General features: G+C 43.7%; 1 protein-coding gene across 1 annotated transcript in view; it reads right to left on the bottom strand.

Annotated features, from left to right (window-relative positions):
- Positions 1-18,195, bottom strand: part of PLS1 (plastin 1) — a 243,679-nt gene that overhangs the window by 158,523 nt on the left and 66,961 nt on the right. The window contains exons 3-5 of the mRNA XM_069727564.1: positions 10,748-10,911; positions 2,989-3,118; positions 1,135-1,267 (exon numbers count right to left, since the gene is read on the bottom strand). Of these exons, the coding sequence (XP_069583665.1) occupies positions 1,135-1,267; positions 2,989-3,118; positions 10,748-10,911 (427 nt within the window). The remainder of the gene's footprint in view (positions 1-1,134; positions 1,268-2,988; positions 3,119-10,747; positions 10,912-18,195) is intronic.

Genomic DNA, 18,195 nt, shown 5'->3' with positions numbered 1-18,195 from the left:
TATTCTATATGGAGGACTATGGGGCATATTATGTTATATGGAGGACTGTGCATTTTACAATATGGAGGACTGTGGTGCACATTATTCTACGTAGAGCATTATGGGGTGTATTATACTATATGGAGGACTATGGGGAGTGTATTATTCTATATGGAGGACTATGGGGCATATTATGTTATATGGAGGACTATGGGATTTGCATTTTACAACATGGAGGACTGTGGTGCACATTATACTATGTGGAGGACTATGGGGTGTATTATACTAAACAATCAAAATGCTGCATATTCATCGAGTGATTGGATTGTTTATGCCAGAAAAAAAATAATTGTTCTCCACAGCACATCGCCGGTGCAAACGGTAGATATGCTGCTGATAACATGATACTGTAAGGTGAGACTGTTAGTGATCTATTAGTAATCATTCTGTCCTCATCATTCTTTCTCAGATGGTGGAAAGAGGCTGGGAAAAAGCGTAGAACAATTTCAATGTTGTCGATCACACTCATTTAGCGGCCTGAACTCAGCGCATGTAAATACAACCGAAATGCTTCTGTGTGATGTTCAATATGTTAGCATTTGGGGCCCAATTTTAAACTTTGCCTAGGGCCCCACTTTGCCGAAATCCGGCGCTGATTGCAGCCATATATGTTTTCTTCTAAAATGCAGTGGCGTTTCAGAGAAGATTATACCTAGAAAATCCGGGAGGGGACTATTTGTCTCGACTGGCTAGTCCAAGGACTGTCCCCAGAGGCTTCTCTCCTCCACTTTTCCCTAAACTGACAGTTCTCTTCCTATGTATATTCACAGGGAGAGCCTGTATTTAAGTGACTGGGCCAAGGAGAAGCCACTGGGGACACGTAGTTCCCAGAAGAATTTAAAAGATATGTTTTCTTTGAAATATATTTCAGTGTAGCACATACATGATTGCAATAACACAGTCAGACTTTAATTCTTGTTGCTCGTGGTCCTGGGAGCATGAATCAGATGACAGGTTCCTTTCACTATTAACGGTTAAGCGTTTAGCAAACAATGAACCATTGCAGTAAACTCTCAGCATGCACTAAACCAATAACACGACTATAAACAAATTAAGATTTTATTAATCATGATGGAGACATTTTGCAGCACCCACCATAGTAAAATCCCATCTCTTAGTGATGTGAAGAGGCTGTTGTTGGTAGGGTCCATAGGCAGGAGATGTGCAACGTGAGGGTCATCTTTTAAAGCTTTATTAATCCAATTGACAAACGCCACCTTCTCTTCATCTGAAAGAAGCCGTACAGGTATTCAATATGGAGCAATGGCCCATTATATGATACTAGCTATTGAACCCGTTCTACGCCCGGGTGGTGAGCATTTATATTGGTATATGGTCTCCATCCTGGTATGTGCTGCTCCATCCTGCGCCCCCATCCTGTCATGTGCTGCTCCCATCCTGTGTCCCCATCCTGTCATGTGCTGCTCCTATCCTGCGCCCCCATTCTGACATGTGCTGCTCCCATCCTGCGCCCCCATTCTGACATGTGCTGCTCCCATCCTGCGCCTCCATTCTGACATGTGCTGCACCCATCCTGCGTCCCCATCCTGTCATGTGCTGCTCCCATCCTGCGTCCCCATCCTGTCATGTGCTGCTCCCATCCTGCGCCCCCATTCTGACATGTGCTGCTCCCATCCTGTGCCCCCGTTCTGTCATGTGCGCCCCCGTTCTGTCATGTGCTGCCCTATTCTGTCATGTGCTGCTCCCATCCTGCGCCCCCGTCCTGTCATGTGCTGCTCCCATCCTGCGCCACCGTTCTTTAATTTGCTGCTCCCATCCATATGCCCCATACGCTGCTCCATAAAGGTTTATGGCCCCCATAAAATGCTCCATAGTATATGCCCCGTACACTGCTCCATAAAGGTTGATGGCCCCCATAAGATGCTCCATAGTATATGCCCCCGTACACTGCTCCATAAAGGTTTATGGCCCCCATAAGATGCTCCATAGTATATGCCCCCATACACTGCTCCATAAAGGTTTATGGCCCCCATAAGATGCTCCATAGTGTATGCCCCGTACGCTGTTCCATAAAGGTTTATGGCCCCCATAAGATGCTCCATGGTATATGCCCCCGTACACTGCTCCATTATGGTTTATGGCCCCCATAAGATGCTCCATAGTATATGCCCCGTACACTGCTCCATTATGGTTTATGGCCCCCATAAGATGCTCCATAGTGTATGCCCCGTATGCTGTTCCATAAAGGTTTATGGCCCCCATAAGATGCTCCATACTATATGCCCCCGTACACTGCTCCATTATGGTTTATGGCCCCCGTCACTGCTCCATTATGGTTTATGGCCCCATAAGATGCTCCATTATGGTTTATGGCCCCATAAGATGCTTCATTGTATATGCCCCGTATGCTGCTGCAATATATATAAAAAAAAATACCATACTCACCTATGGTCGCTGGGCGCCGAGTGCTGGGGGGCCTGAGCAGGCGGGGACACCGGCGCGCTGTGGGGGTCAGGTGCCGGTATCGCCGCCAGCTCAGGCCCCCCAGCACTTACTATATTCACCTGGCCCCGTTCCATCGCTGCGCGCCGCCATCTTCTCGGTCCTCTGGCTGTAACTGTTCAGACATTAAGCGCGTCATCGCGCCCTCTGAACTGAAGGTCACAGGCCGAGGACCGGGAAGATGGCGGCGCGCAGCGGTGGAACGGGGCCAGGTGAATATAGCTCATACTTACCCTCCTGGCGGTCCCTGCTTCTCTGTTGGAGATCGCGGTGTGCGTTCAGTGTTTACGCATACCGCGATCTCCTGGGAGCGTCACTCTGTGAGGCCCAGACTGCGCCGGCGCTTGCGCAGTCTATAAAGGCTTCGGACAGAGTGACGCTCCCAGCGTTATATTATAGATTCCAATCTCACAGGAGCATGACATGGTATCACTTTCTAGAACATTCAGTAAGGGGCAGAAGCAGCATTGGTGTTGTACTCTTTACCTGAGTAGGAATGCTGTGTTCCTTGGCTGGAGATTGAAGACGTCCCTCCTATTGCTGTTATGCCCATTTTTTTGTTAATTGATTTTCGGAAGGTCCGGCTCACATCTTTACTTTTAAGGTCTTGGAATAACTATTACAGCAGGAGACAATTAGACATATTAGTACATGATAGGGAATTGGCAATAATGTTTTCTAACAAAAAAATCTAGAGAATATGTCTTCTTTCTGGACTTTATTCCTATGACTAACAGTGGGGAAAAAAGTATTTAGTCAGCCACCAATTGTGCAAGTTCTCCCACTTAAAAAGATGAGAGAGGTCTGTAATTAATATCATAGGTAGACCACAACTATGAGAGACAAAATGAGAAAACAAATCGAGAAAATCATCTTGTCTAATTTGGCAAGATTTATTTTGCAAATTATGGTGGAAAATAAGTATTTGGTCACCTAAAAACATGCAAGATTTCTGGCTCTCACAAACCTGTAACTTTTTCTTTAAGAGGCTCCTCTGTCCTCCACTCATTACCTGTAGTAATGGCAGCTGTTTGAACTTCTTATCAGTATAAAAGACACCTGTCCACAACCTCAGTTTACTGCTGCAAATATCTAGGTGTGTCCATTCACAACACAGAATGATCCTGGGGCATACATTAAAGCGACACATAGGCCCCTCTTCCCTGGAATGACACCAACAGAGTGTCCTTTGGCAGGTGTATGTATAACTGACACTTTCAAGTAATTGATGAACCAGAAACAAGCTAATTAAACTGGACAACCCCTTCTCAAAAGCTACAATGCCCATAAAATAGAAAAAAAACATACATTCACTCTAACAAACTACTGAAAGGCTGCAGCTGATCAGTGATCACTTGGCCTCCAGCCAGGAGATATCGCGCCAACATTAGAGGAGCGGCGACAGTCCAAGAGGTAACATATGCTATTTCCATTTTAATATGGGCCCTTTAGTTGTTCAGAATAAGTTGTTCAGCTCCTTTAAATATATAAACTAATTTAATTGAGAATTGAGTAGGCATTGACTAGCAGATCAAAGTAATCCAGCCGGCCGATTATGTTTATCTCATGTATCTAAAGTTGTATTTACATTGCGTGACTGTTATGTTCGAGCATTTCTAGGAACACTCATATTACAATAAACAGGCTGACAATCACCCGACAAACAAGCAAAATGCTGATTCGCTGGTTGAAATGACCTTTTTGGTTTGCCCAACAAATCATCATTCTTGGCAGTGCATCATGAACAGGACCTGCGCCTATCCGTACAAAACAATCTTTTCCACATTTTTCAAGTGTGCATCTGAAGGGTGGTTTGCATGTGTAAATAGGCTATTAAACAAGGGTTGATCAGCAAACAAGTAGTTAATCAGTAGTTGTTTAGTTCCATTGGTTAGCTGGTGTACACAAACCTTAAGGTAGCCCATATATATTTGATTAAAGCTGAACAAAATCATCGACTTATACTGACCTTTGCTGTTTTGGCTAATGTAACATAGTAACATAGTTAGTAAGGCCGAAAAAAGACATTTGTCCATCCAGTTCAGCCTATATTCCATCATAATAAATCCCCAGATCTACGTCCTTCTACAGAACCTAATAATTGTATGATACAATATTGTTCTGCTCCAGAAAGACATCCAGGCCTCTCTTGAACCCCTCGACTGAGTTCGCCATCACCACCTCCTCAGGCAAGCAATTCCAGATTCTCACTACCCTTTAAATGCAAACCAATTAAAAATGGCTTTTATTTTCATCTAACTGTACTAACTCCTACCCAACAGTAACTGTGTCCTAAATATTGGGTCATATTTATTAGGAATTATTGAAAGATTCATGATCAGGCTGTGACCTTCTCTAGTGTTTTTCTTATTTTTTTTTAAATTAAACAAGATTATATTCCCATTTTTCTATTTTTTCAAACAATCATTAAATAAAAACAGTTTGAAGGACAGGAAGTAGCTAAAGGAATTGTGGGAATCCACGCTCTCAGGTAGGCATTAGGCAGCATTCGCACAGATATTGTATTTTTGGGTCAAAAAAACTCAAGCTATAACCCTAGCCTGCCTGGATTTTGCTACATACCTCCCTGCTGAATAAAGCCAGGGATTAGGTACCATCTTCCAGCACACAGATCCTACAGGGTTTCAAATTGATCCGAATGTGAGGCTCAAGTGTGATGACTCAAGGGTGAATTAGTACCTCCAATAACATGCCCCTATTTTTAGGAACCGATTTTCGATCGTGCTAATTTTTGGAAGGCGGACAAATAGCTGCCACTTAGACACCTGCAATGTTGGCTTGTGATTAGGCCAACAAGCAAGGGGTTTCTAGCAGGTTCCTAACCTTCTAGGGTTTTAACAAAAAAAAAAAAATAATGGCAGAATAAGAAGGTAAGTAGGTGTGCATGCAAATATAGGCGCATATATCGGAGTTCACACTGACATCAAACAGACAAAACCTAAGATAGAAACAAAATGAACATATACCCTGCTGTAAGTTAATAAGTAAAAGCAATAGTGTATATAAATAACATGGGATTCTTTGTAAATGCTGTTTTTCATTAAAAAAAAAAAAGCATAAAAGCAATCCCACAAACATCAAGGCTTTCCCAAATTGGGATGGTCCTAACCTCTAGTATTAAAATCTTACCATGGGTCAAAGTGACTTCAATATGAATAAGGGCCAAGCAGGAATGGGTCTTGAATATGGATACCCAGCAATGGAAAGTTATATAAACATAATGTTCAGCTCAAAGCAAGGCAGGCCACATATTTACCTGCATTAAGTGCAGAAACCTGACACTTAAATGAAAAACATCAACTGGAGTATAAGTTGGTATGCATGCACAATAGGAGCATGTTCATACTGGCCAATAAACAGACAAAAGTAGGTTGCCATAATATACGGGAAAAGCCTTCTTCTTCCCTGGTCAGTGTACTTTATAGTTGACTTCCCCCTCCTTTTCCACCACCCTATATGGTCCATGACACTGACTAAGGAACGATCCCCAGGCTCAAACTCTCTCTCTGAGAGCAGCATGAATTGCCTGACAGGTTTTCTTTAAGCATCTTTGTTGGCTAAAGCTACTTTCACACTTCCGTTTTTTTTAATCCGTGACAATGCATCGGCGCGACGTATCGAAGGATGTGTCAAAAATAGTGAAAAACGGATGCAACGCATCCAGTATTTCGATGGATCCACTTGTCTGTTCCGTCGAAAAACTGGATCCGTTGCATCCGTTTTTACCATCCGTTTCATCCGTTTTTTTGACGGATCCGTTTTCCATGCCTAAAAATGGGAGTCTCCCAAATGTGATTGGCTACTGGAAAATAGGGAAACCAATATATTGACTGTCTTCAGGCTGGCAGGAGTCTTGCTGGCACATTTGGGGGTGACGCCCCAGGCCAGGTTTATATAGATTTGGGGCCTGTCTGGCCAATTGGTTACAAATTCCTGATTCTGAGCATGCTCAGTGTAAAAAAACGGATTCCAGTGCTGGATTCCGTCATACGACGTGTCACGACGGATCCTGCGTCCATAGGCTTCCATGCTAGTCAACGACGTATGCCGCAGGATCCGTTGTGACATGTTTTCCCAACACAGACAAAAACGTTACATTGAACGTTTTTTCCAGACGACGGTCCGCCAAAACGCGACGGATCCGTCGCACGACGGATGCAACGTGTGGCCATCCATCACGATCCGTCGCTAATACAAGTCTATGGGAAAAAAGAGATCCTGCGGGCACATTTGCAGGATCCGTTTTTTTCCCAAAACTACGCATTGCAACAGATCTGAAAAGACGGAAGTGTGAAAGAGGCCTTACTTTTAGGCTACTTTCACACTAGCGTCGTTTGGCCTCCATCGCAATGGAGAAAAAACGCATATTGCAAAGTTGCCCGCAGGTTGTGTTTTTTCTCCATAGACGTTCATTAGAGGCGCATTGCGACGGATTGCCACATGTCGCATCCGTTGTGTGACGGATGCATCGTGTTTTGGCGGACCGTCGGCACAAAAAACCGCTGCATGTAACGTTTTTTTGTGCGTCGTGTCTGCCATTTCCGACTGCGCATGCGTGGCCGGAACTCCGCCCCCTCCTCCCCGGACCTTACAATGGGGCAGCGGATGCGTTGAAAAACTGCATCCGCTGCCCCCGTTGTGCTTTTACTTCACAGCATGCGTTGGTACGTCGGCCCGACGCACTGCGACGGGCCCGTACCGATGCTAGTGTGAAAGTAGCCTTAGACTAATATTTGGGGGCTGAAATGTTGGAGCAAGCTGACAAATCTTAATCCACAATATCTTTATACCTATGCCGAGCTTCTTTCTACTAAGCCCCACCAGCTTGTAAACCACGCCACAAAAAGTGTCTAAAACGTTTCATAAAAGGAAAGTATGACAAGTGCGCCAGAATTTTGGCTCAATTTGAATAGTAAATCTGCCCAATGTGTTTCATATATGGAATTTGCAGTTCTTTACAATTTAAGGTTTTCATATTTTCCATGCAGTTTAGGTCCGGTAAATCAGGAAAACCATTGAAATGAATATGAAACCTAAGTGGATGAGGTTGCATGTCACTTCCCGGCGATTAATAAATAATTTTTATATAGCGCTAACATATTCCGCAGCGCTTAACAGTTTTGCACACATTGTCATGGCTGTCCCCGATGGGGCTCACAATCTAAATTCCCTATCGGTACGTCTTTGGAGTGTGGGAGGAAACTGGATGAAGCCCACGCAAACACAGGGAGAACATACAAACTCCTTGCAGACGTCCTTGGTGGAATTTGAACTCAGGACCCCAGCGTTGCAAGGCTGCAGTGCTAACCACTGAGCCACCGTGCTGCCCATATATTCGTAATGACATGATTTGCCCTCCTATGTGTAGGAGTAATTATCCTCTGAGAGCTTCGTCAAGTAGACATACAGGTCCTTCTCAAAAAATTAGCATATAGTGTTAAATTTCATTATTTACCATAATGTAATGATTACAATTAAACTTTCATATATTATAGATTCATTATCCACCAACTGAAATTTGTCAGGTCTTTTATTGTTTTAATACTGATGATTTTGGCATACAACTCCTGATAACCCAAAAAACCTGTCTCAATAAATTAGCATATTTCACCCATCCAATAAAATAAAAGTGTTTTTTAATAACAAACAAAAAAAACAACAAATAATAATGTTCAGTTATGCACTCAATACTTGGTCGGGAATCCTTTGGCAGAAATGACTGCTTCAATGCGGCGTGGCATGGAGGCAATCAGCCTGTGACACTGCTGAGATGTTATGGAGGCCCAGGATGCTTCAATAGCGGCCTTAAGCTCATCCAGAGTGTTGGGTCTTGCGTCTCTCAACTTTCTCTTCACAATATCCCACAGATTCTCTATGGGGTTCAGGTCAGGAGAGTTGGCAGGCCAATTGAGCACAGTAATACCATGGTCAGTAAACCATTTACCAGTGGTTTTGGCACTGTGAGCAGGTGCCAGGTCGTGCTGAAAAATGAAATCTTCATCTCCATAAAGCATTTCAGCCAATGGAAGCATGAAGTGCTCCAAAATCTCCTGATAGCTAGCTGCATTGACCCTGCCCTTGATGAAACACAGTGGACCAACACCAGCAGCTGACATGGCACCCCACACCATCACTGACTGTCGGTACTTGACACTGGACTTCAGGCATTTTGGCATTTCCTTCTCCCCAGTCTTCCTCCAGACTCTGGCACCTTGATTTCCGAATGACATGCAAAATTTGCTTTCATCAGAAAAAAGTACTTGGGACCACTTAGCAACAGTCCAGTGCTGCTTCTCTGTAGCTCAAAAGTGGCTTTACCTGGGGAATGCGGCACCTGTAGCCCATTTCCTGCACACGCCTGTGCACGGTGGCTCTGGATGTTTCCACACCAGACTCAGTCCACTGCTTCCTCAGGTTCCCCAAGGTCTGGAATCGGTCCTTCTCCACAATCTTACTCAGGGTCCGGTCTCCTCTTCTCGTTGTACAGCGTTTTCTGCCACATTGTTTCCTTCCAACAGACTTACCATTGAGGTGCCTTGATACAGCACTCTGGGAACAGCCTATTTGTTGAGAAATTTCTTTCTGGGTCTTACCCTCTTGCTTGAGGGTGTCAATGATGGCCTTCTTGACATCTGTCAGGTCGCTAGTCTTACCCATGATGGGGGTTTTGAGTAATGAACCAGGCAGGGAGTTTATAAAAGCCTCAGGTATCTTTTGCATGTGTTTAGAGTTAATTAGTTGATTCAGAAGATTAGGGTAATAGGTCGTTTAGAGAACCTTTTCTTGATATGCTAATTTATTGAGACAGGTTTTTTGGGTTATCAGGAGTTGTATGCCAAAATCATCAGTATTAAAACAATAAAAGACCTGACAAATTTCAGTTGGTGGATAATGAATCTATAATATATGAAAGTTTAATTGTAATCATTACATTATGGTAAATAATGAAATTTAACACTATATGCTAATTTTTTGAGAAGGACCTGTAGAAGACAAAGGGGGTCACAAAAGTGTCACATATAGGCAAGAAGGCGCATAACAATAGGGGGTAATGGTTTTACTTACTCATATAGGTTACTAGTTAACCAAAGACAATTCAACATAAATGTTATTAGAAACAGTAACAATCATGACATAATGCAGGGGTGGGAAATTCATTTTCCCAAAGTGGAAGACTATGATTGTTACCTGGGTCTAAAGGTACCTTCACACATAACGAGATCGTTAACGATATCGTTGCAATGTCACGCTTTTTGTGACGTAGCAACGATCCCGCTAACGATCTCGTTATGTGTGACAGTGACCAACGATTAGGCCCCTGCTGGGAGATCGTTGGTCGCTGGGGAATGATCAGGACCTTTTTTTGGTCGCTGATCCCCCACTGTCATCGCTGGATCGGCGTCTGCGACGCCGATCCAGCGATGTGTTCACTTGTAACCAGAGTAAATATCGGGTTACTAAGCGCAGGGCCGCGCTTAGTAACCCGATATTTACCCTGGTTACCATTGTAAAAGTAAAAAAAAAAAAACAGTACATACTCACATTCCGATGTCTGTCACGTCCCCCGCCATCAGCTTCCCTGCACTGACTGTCAGCGCCGGCCGTAAAGCAGAGCACAGCGGTGACGTCACTGCTGTGCTCTGCTTTACGGCCGGCAGGGACACAGTCAGTGCGGGAAGCTGATGGCGGGGGACGTGACAGACATCGGAATGTGAGTATGTAGTGGTTTTTTTTTACTTTTGCAATGGTAACCAGGATAAATATCGGGTCACTAAGCGCGGCCCTGCACTTAGTAACCCGATGTTTACCCTGGTTACCCGGGGACTTCGGCATCGTTGAAGACAGTTTCAACTATGCCAAAGTCGTTCCCCGGATCGTTGATCGCTGGAGAGAGCTGTCTGTGTGACATCTCCCCAGCGACCACACAACGACTTACCAACTATCACGGCCAGGTCGTATCGCTGTTCGTGATCGTTGGTAAGTCGTTTAGTGTAACGGTACCTTAAGGGTCGGGTGGGTCTATACAGGTCAGCTGAACACTGTGATGCCAGCAGCACTGCACTGCTGGGTTGCGCTTAATTTGGCTTTTCCAGTCCATGGGCAGACAGAACAGCCACAATTCCAGATGAAGTCCTCGGGCCGGGGGCAGTTTGCCCTGGTCTGACGTAATGTATCATTCATTTATTGTGCTTGTGCTTTAAATTATTACATCCAGATTACTCACCAAAACAAACTCCTCAAAATCTATCTTCCCATCTTTATTGCGGTCAGCCGCTGCAAATATTTTGTCTAGAATTTCCCGCACTTGGTAGCCAGGCAGGGGGAGGTTGGCTTCTTTGAATAAATCTTGTAGTTCATAGTCATTAATAGAACCACTGTTGTCTGCATCTGCAGGAAGAACAGGCACTGTTCTATTAGTGATAAAGACATTACATAAAACCCTCTGAAAAACACAAAACAGCACTGTGAACTTAATAGAATTGACAAAAAATGATAGGCAGAAAAGGTACACGGTTTAAATAGAATGAGGGCCAAATCAAGGGATAAAATATTGCCTTTTATTTTCAAAGAAAAGTTACTGAGAATCCTGAAAAGCTAAAAATATCTACTTTAGTACACATTTTCCATTCTGAGCTTATTCTACGATTGCAAGCAAATTGTATATGATTTGTTTTATAATCTGTGCCTCAGTAGCCATGAACTCAATCAACTGCAGGAGATTCCCAGGAAGAATATGACACAATTTGGGTAACAGAATGTAAAAGATAATAAGCCTGAAAAAAATAAAGTACACAAAAATGATAATATATATATATGGTGTGTGTATATATATATATATATATATATATATGTATATATATATATATATACATATATATATATATATATATATATATATAGTACAGACCAAAAGTTTGGACACACCTTCTCATTTAAAGATTTTTCTGTATTTTCATGACTATGAAAATTGTAAATTCACACTGAAGGCATCAAAACTATGAATTAACACATGTGAAATTATATACTTAACAAAAAAGTGTGAAACAACTGAAAATATGTCTTATATTATAGGTTTTTCAAAGTAGCCACCTTTTGCTTTGATGACTGCTTTGCACACTCTTGGCATTCTCTTGATGAGCTTCAAGAAACAACGCTTTATTATCATACCGCCAAACAAAAAGTGGAATGACACGCGATCAAAAAGACAGATATAAATAACCATGGTACCACTGAAAACATCATCTTGTCCTGCAAAAACGAGCCACCATACAGCATCATCAGCAAAAAAATAAAAAAGTTATAGTCCTGAGAATAAAGCGATGCAAAAATAATTATTTTTTCTATAAAATAGTTTTTATCATATAAAAGCACCAAAACATAATAAAATGATATAAATGAGGTATCACTGTAATCGTACTGACCCGAAGAATAAAACTGCTTTATCAATTTTACCAAACGCGGAACGGTATAAACGCCTCCCCCAAAAGAAATTCATGAATAGCTGGTTTTTGGTCATTCTGCCTCACAAAAATCGGAATAAAAAGCGATCAAAAAATGTCACGTGCCCGAAAATGTTACCAATTAAAATGACAACTCGTCCCGCAAAAAACAAGACCTCACATGACTCTGTGGACCAAAATATGGAAAAATTATAGCTCTCAAAATGTGGTAACACAAAAAATATTTTTTCCAATAAAAAGCGTCTTTCAGTGTGTGACGGCTGCCAATCATAAAAATCTGCTAAAAAACCCGCTATAAAAGTAAATCAAACCCCCCTTCATCACCCCCTTAGTTAGGGAAAAATTAAAAAATTGTATTTATTTCCATTTTCCCATTAGGGCTAGGGTTATGGTTAGGGCTAGGGCTAGGGTTAGGGTTAGGGCTAGGGTTAGGGTTAGGGCTAGGGTTAGGGCTAGGGTTAGGGTTAGGGTTAGGGCTAGGGTTAGGGTTAAGGCTACAGTTAGGGTTGGGGCTAAAGTTACGGTTAGGGTTTAGATTACATTTACGGTTGGGAATAGGGTTGGGATTAGGGTTAGGGGTATGTCAGGGTTAGAGGTGTGGTTAGGGTTACTGTTGGGATTAGGGTTAGGGGTGTGTTTGGATTAGGGTTTCAGTTATAATTTGGGGGGTTTCCACTGTTTAGGCACATCAGGGGCTCTCCAAACCCGACATGGCGTCCGATCTCAATTCCAGCCAATTCTGCGTTGAAAAAGTAAAACAGTGCTCATTCCCTTCCGAGCTCTCCCGTGTGCCCAAACAGGGGTTTACCCCAACATATGGGGTATCAGCATACTCAGGACAAATAGGACAACAACTTTTGGGGTCCAATTTCTCCTGTTACCCTTGGGAAAATACAAAACTGGGGGCTAAAAAATAATTTTTGTGGGAAAAAAAAGAGATTTTTTATTTTCACGGCTCTGCGTTATAACCTGTAGTGAAACACTTGGGGGCTCAAAATTCTCACAACACATCTAGATAAGTTCCCTGGGGGGTCTAGTTTCCAATATGGGGTAACTTGTGGGGGGTTTCTACTGTTTAGGTACATTAGGGGATCTGCAAACGCAATGTGACGCCTGCAGACCATTCCATCTAAGTCTGCATTCCAAATGGCGTTCCTTCCCTTCCGAGCCCTCCAATGCACCCAAATGGTGGTTCCCCCTCCCCCACATATGGGGTATCAGCGTACTCAGGACAAATTGGACAACAACTTTTGGGGTCGAATTTCTCCTCTTACCCTCGGGAAAATACAAAACTGGGGGTTAAAAAATAATTTTGGGGGGAAAGTTTTTTTTTTTTTTTTTCATGGCTCTGCATTATAAACTGTAGTGAAACACTTGGGGGTTCAAAGCTCTCACAACACATTATTATTATTATTATTATTTACTTATTTATATAGCACCATTAATTCCATGGTGCTGTACATGAGAAGGGGTTACATCAAAATACAATTATCACTTACAGTAAACAAACCAACAATGACAGACTGGTACAGAGGGGAGAGGACCCTGCCCTTGCGGGCTTACATTCTACAGGATTATGGGGAAAGAGACAGTAGGTCGAGGGGTGCAGTAGCTCCGATGGTGTTGAGGTGGCCGTGTGGTCATTACAGACTGTAAGCTTCCTTGAAGAGGTGGGTTTTCAGGTTTCTTTTGAAGGATCCAAAAGTATTGGATAACCGGATGTGTTGGGGCACTGAATTCAAGAGGATGGGGGATATTCGGGAGAAGTCTTGGAGGCGATTGAGTGAGGAGCGAATAAGCGTGGAGGAGAGGAGGAGGTCTTGGGAGGACCGGAGATTACGTGAGGGAAGATATTCAGAGATTAGTGTGGAAATATTCGGAGGAGAAAGGTTATGGATGGCTTTGTAGGTCAGTGTTAGTAATTTAAACTGGATACGCTGGGAAATTGGGAGCCAGTGAAGGGATTTGCAAAGAGGTGAAGCGGGAGTGTAGTGAGGAGAGAGATTAATTAGTTGGACAGCAGAGTTAAGGATGGACTGGAGGCGTGCAAGAGTGCTGGAAGGTAGGCCACAGAGGACGATGTTGCAGTAGTCGAGGCGGGAGATGATTAGGGCATGCACAAGCATTTTGGTAGAGTGTGGGTTGAGAAAAGGACGGATTCTGGAAATATTTTTGAGCTGGAGGCGACAGGAGGTGGCGAGAGCTTGAAGGACAGGGCAGTGTCGAGGGTTACTCCGAAGGCAGCAGATTTTGGGGACAGGGGAAATTATGTCTAATATTCTAGGTTCTTCAAAGTAGCCACCCCCCGCCCCGATGACTGCCCCGCACACTCCCGGCACCCTCCCGATGAGCCCCAAGAGGCAGCCACCGGGAATGGTTTTCACTTCACAGGTGTGCCCTGTCAGGTTTAATAAGTGGGATTTCTTGCCTTATAAATGGGGTTGGGACCATCAGTTGTGTTGTGCAGAAGTCTGGTGGATACACAGCTGATAGTCCTACTGAATAGACTGTTAGAATTTGTATCATGGCAAGAAAAAAGCAGCTAAGTAAAGAAAAACGAGAGGCCATCATTACTTTAAGAAATGAAGGTCAGTCAGTCCGAAAAATTGGGCAAACTTTGAAAGTGTCCCCAAGTGCAGTGGCAAAAACCATCAAGTGCTACAAAAAAAACTGGCTCACATGAGGATCGCCCCAGGAAAGGAAGACCAAGAGTCACCTCTGCTTCTGAGGATAAGTTTATCCGAGTCACCAGCCTCAGAAATCGCAGGTTAACAACAGCTCAGATTAGAGACCAGGTCAATACCACAGAGTTCTAGCAGCAGACACATCTCTACAACAACTGTTAAGAGGAGACTTTGTGCAGCAGGCCTTCATGGTAAAATAGCAGAAGAGACTTGTGTGGGCTAAAGAACACAAGGAATGGACATTAGACCAGTGGAAATCTGTGCTTTGGTCTGATGAGGCCAAATTTGAGATCTTTGGTTCCAACCACCGTGTTCCAACCACATCTAGATGAGTTCCTTAGGGGGTCTAATTTTCAAAATGGTGACACTTGTGGGGGGTTTCTACTGTTTAGGTACATTAGGGGCTCTGCAAACGCAATGTGATGTGTTGTGAATTCTGTGGCCAAGCTCCCTCCTGTGGTCGAGAGTGGTTCTTCGGCTGGTTCTGTCTATGAGCTTCCTTTGGTGGATGAGAGTGGTACTGCGGCTTCTGAGTTTCCTTCCTCAGGTGATGAGGTTAAGTCATTAGGTGCTGCTCTATTTAACTCCACCTGGTGCTTTGATCCTGGCCTCCAGTCAATGTTCTAGTATTGGTCTTGCTTCCTCCTGGATCGTTCCTGTGGCCTGTCTATCCTGCATAAGCTAAGTTTTGCTTGTGTTATTTTTGCTTGCTATTTTTTCTGTCCAGCTTGCTTTATTGGTTTTTCTTGCTTGCTGGAAGCTCTGAGACGCAGAGGGAGCACCTCCGTACCGTTAGTCGGTGCGGAGGGTCTTTTTGCCCCTCTGCGTGGTTGTTTGTAGGTTTTTGTGTTGACCGCAAAGCTATCTTTCCTATCCTCGGTCTATTCAGTAAGTCGGGCCTCACTTTGCTAAATCTATTTCATCTCTGTGTTTGTATTTTCATCTTACTCACAGTCATTATATGTGGGGGGCTGCCTTTTCCTTTGGGGAATTTCTCTGAGGCAAGGTAGGCTTATTTTTCTATCTTCAGGGCTAGTTAGTTTCTCAGGCTGTGCCGAGTTGCATAGGGAGCGTTAGGCACAATCCACGGCTACCTCTAGTGTGGTGTGTTAGGATTAGGGATTGCGGTCAGCAGAGTTCCCACGTCTCAGAGCTCGTCCTTTGTTTTTGGTAATTGTCAGGTCACTTTGTGTGCTCTGAACTTCAATGTCCATTGTGGTTCTGAATTACCTGTTCATAACAGTACTGGAGGCCCAAAGTACTAATGCTTCTCAATAGAGGGAAAAGAGAAGTTCTGAGACCATTTTTTTTTCTTTGCATTGTGTTCTGTCTTTCTTTTCCCCTTTACATCAGGGTGGTTCAGAACACAGGTGTGGACATGGACATTCAAGGTCTGTTCTCTTTGATGGATAATCTCGCTATAAATGTACAGAATATTCAAGATTTAGTGGTTCAGAATCCTATGTTAGAACCTAAGATTTCTATTCCTGAGTTATTTTCTGGAGATAGAGCAAAGTTTTTGAATTTTAAAAATAATTGTAAACTATTTCTGGCTTTGAAACCCCGCTCCTCTGGTGACCCAGTACAACAAGTTAAGATCATTATTTCTTTATTACGTGGCGACCCTCAAGACTGGCCATTTTCCCTTGCGCCAGGAGATCCTGCATTATGTAATATTGATGCGTTTTTTCTGGCGCTCGGATTGCTGTACGACGAACCTAATTCAGTGGATCAGGCAGAGAAAAATTTGCTGGCTCTGTGTCAGGGTCAGGATGAGGTAGAGATATATTGTCAGAAGTTTAGAAAGTGGTCTGTGCTCACTCAATGGAATGAATGTGCGCTGTCAGCTATTTTCAGAAAGGGTCTCTCTGAAGCCCTTAAGGATGTTATGGTGGGATTTCCTATGCCTGCTGGTCTGAATGAGTCTATGTCTTTGGCCATTCAGATCGGTCGACGCTTGCGCGAGCGTAAATCTGTGCACCATTTGGCGGTATTATCTGAGCATGAACCTGAGCCTATGCAGTGCGATAGGACTTTGACCAGAGCTGAAAGGCGAGAACACAGACGTCAGAATGGGCTGCGTTTCTACTGTGGTGATTCCACTCATGCTATCTCCGATTGTCCTAAGCGCACTAAGCGGTTCGCTGGGTCTGCCACCATTGGTACGGTACAGTCGAAATTTCTTTTGTCCATTACTTTGATCTGCTCTTTGTCTTCCTATTCTGTCATGGCATTTGTGGATTCAGGCGCTGCCCTGAATTTGATGGACTTGGAGTTTGCTAGGCGCTGTGGGTTTGTCTTGGAGCCCTTGCAGTGTCCTATTCCATTGAGGGGAATTGATGCTACACCTTTGGCCAAGAATAAGCCTCAGTATTGGACCCAGCTGACCATGTGCGTGGCTCCTGCGCACCAGGAGGGTGTTCGCTTTCTGTTGTTGCATAGTCTGCATGATGTGGTCGTGTTGGGGTTGCCATGGCTACAGGTCCATAACCCAGTATTAGATTGGAAATCAATGTCTGTGTCCAGCTGGGGTTCTCAGGGGGTACATGGTGATGTTCCATCTCTGTCTATCTCATCATCCACCCCTTCTGAGGTCCCAGAGTTCTTGTCTGATTACCGGGATGTATTCGATGAGCCCAAGTCCAATGCCCTACCTCCGCATAGGGATTGTGATTGTGCTATCGATTTGATTCCTGGTAGTAAGTTTCCTAAGGGTCGACTGTTTAATTTGTCTGTACTTGAGCACGCCGCTATGCGGAGTTACGTGAAGGAGTCTTTGGAGAAGGGTCATATTCGCCCGTCATCATCGCCATTGGTAGCAGGGTTCTTTTTTGTAGCCAAGAAGGATGGTTCGCTGAGACCTTGTATTGATTACCGCCTTCTAAATAAAATTACGGTCAAATTTCAGTACCCCTTGCCGCTGCTGTCTGATTTGTTTGCTCGGATTAAGGGGGCTAGTTGGTTTACCAAGATAGATCTTCGTGGTGCGTATAATCTTGTGCGTATTAAACGGGGCGATGAATGGAAAACAGCATTTAATACGCCCGAAGGCCATTTTGAGTACCTGGTTATGCCATTCGGACTTTCTAATGCTCCATCAGTGTTTCAGTCCTTTATGCATGACATCTTCCGAGAGTACCTGGATAAATTCCTGATTGTATACTTGGATGATATTTTGGTCTTCTCGGATGATTGGGAGTCTCATGTGAAGCAGGTCAGAATGGTGTTCCAGGTCCTGCGTGCTAATTCTTTGTTTGTGAAGGGGTCAAAGTATCTCTTTGGTGTTCAGAAGATTTCATTTTTGGGGTTCATTTTTTCTCCTTCTACTATTGAGATGGACCCTGTTAAAGTTCAGGCCATTTATGATTTGACTCAGCCAACATCTCTGAAGAGTCTGCAGAAGTTCCTGGGCTTTGCTAATTTTTATCGTCGCTTCATCGCTAATTTTTCTAGCATTGCTAAACCGTTGACTGATTTAACCAAGAAGGGTGCTGATGTGGTCAATTGGTCTTCTGCTGCTGTGGAAG

The sequence above is a fragment of the Ranitomeya imitator genome, chromosome 5 (assembly GCF_032444005.1).
Source record: "Ranitomeya imitator isolate aRanImi1 chromosome 5, aRanImi1.pri, whole genome shotgun sequence".
In the NCBI taxonomy this organism is placed as follows: Eukaryota; Metazoa; Chordata; class Amphibia; order Anura; family Dendrobatidae; genus Ranitomeya; species Ranitomeya imitator.
Note: the sequence above shows the minus strand (reverse complement) of the source record. Positions and strands in the feature narration are given on the sequence as shown.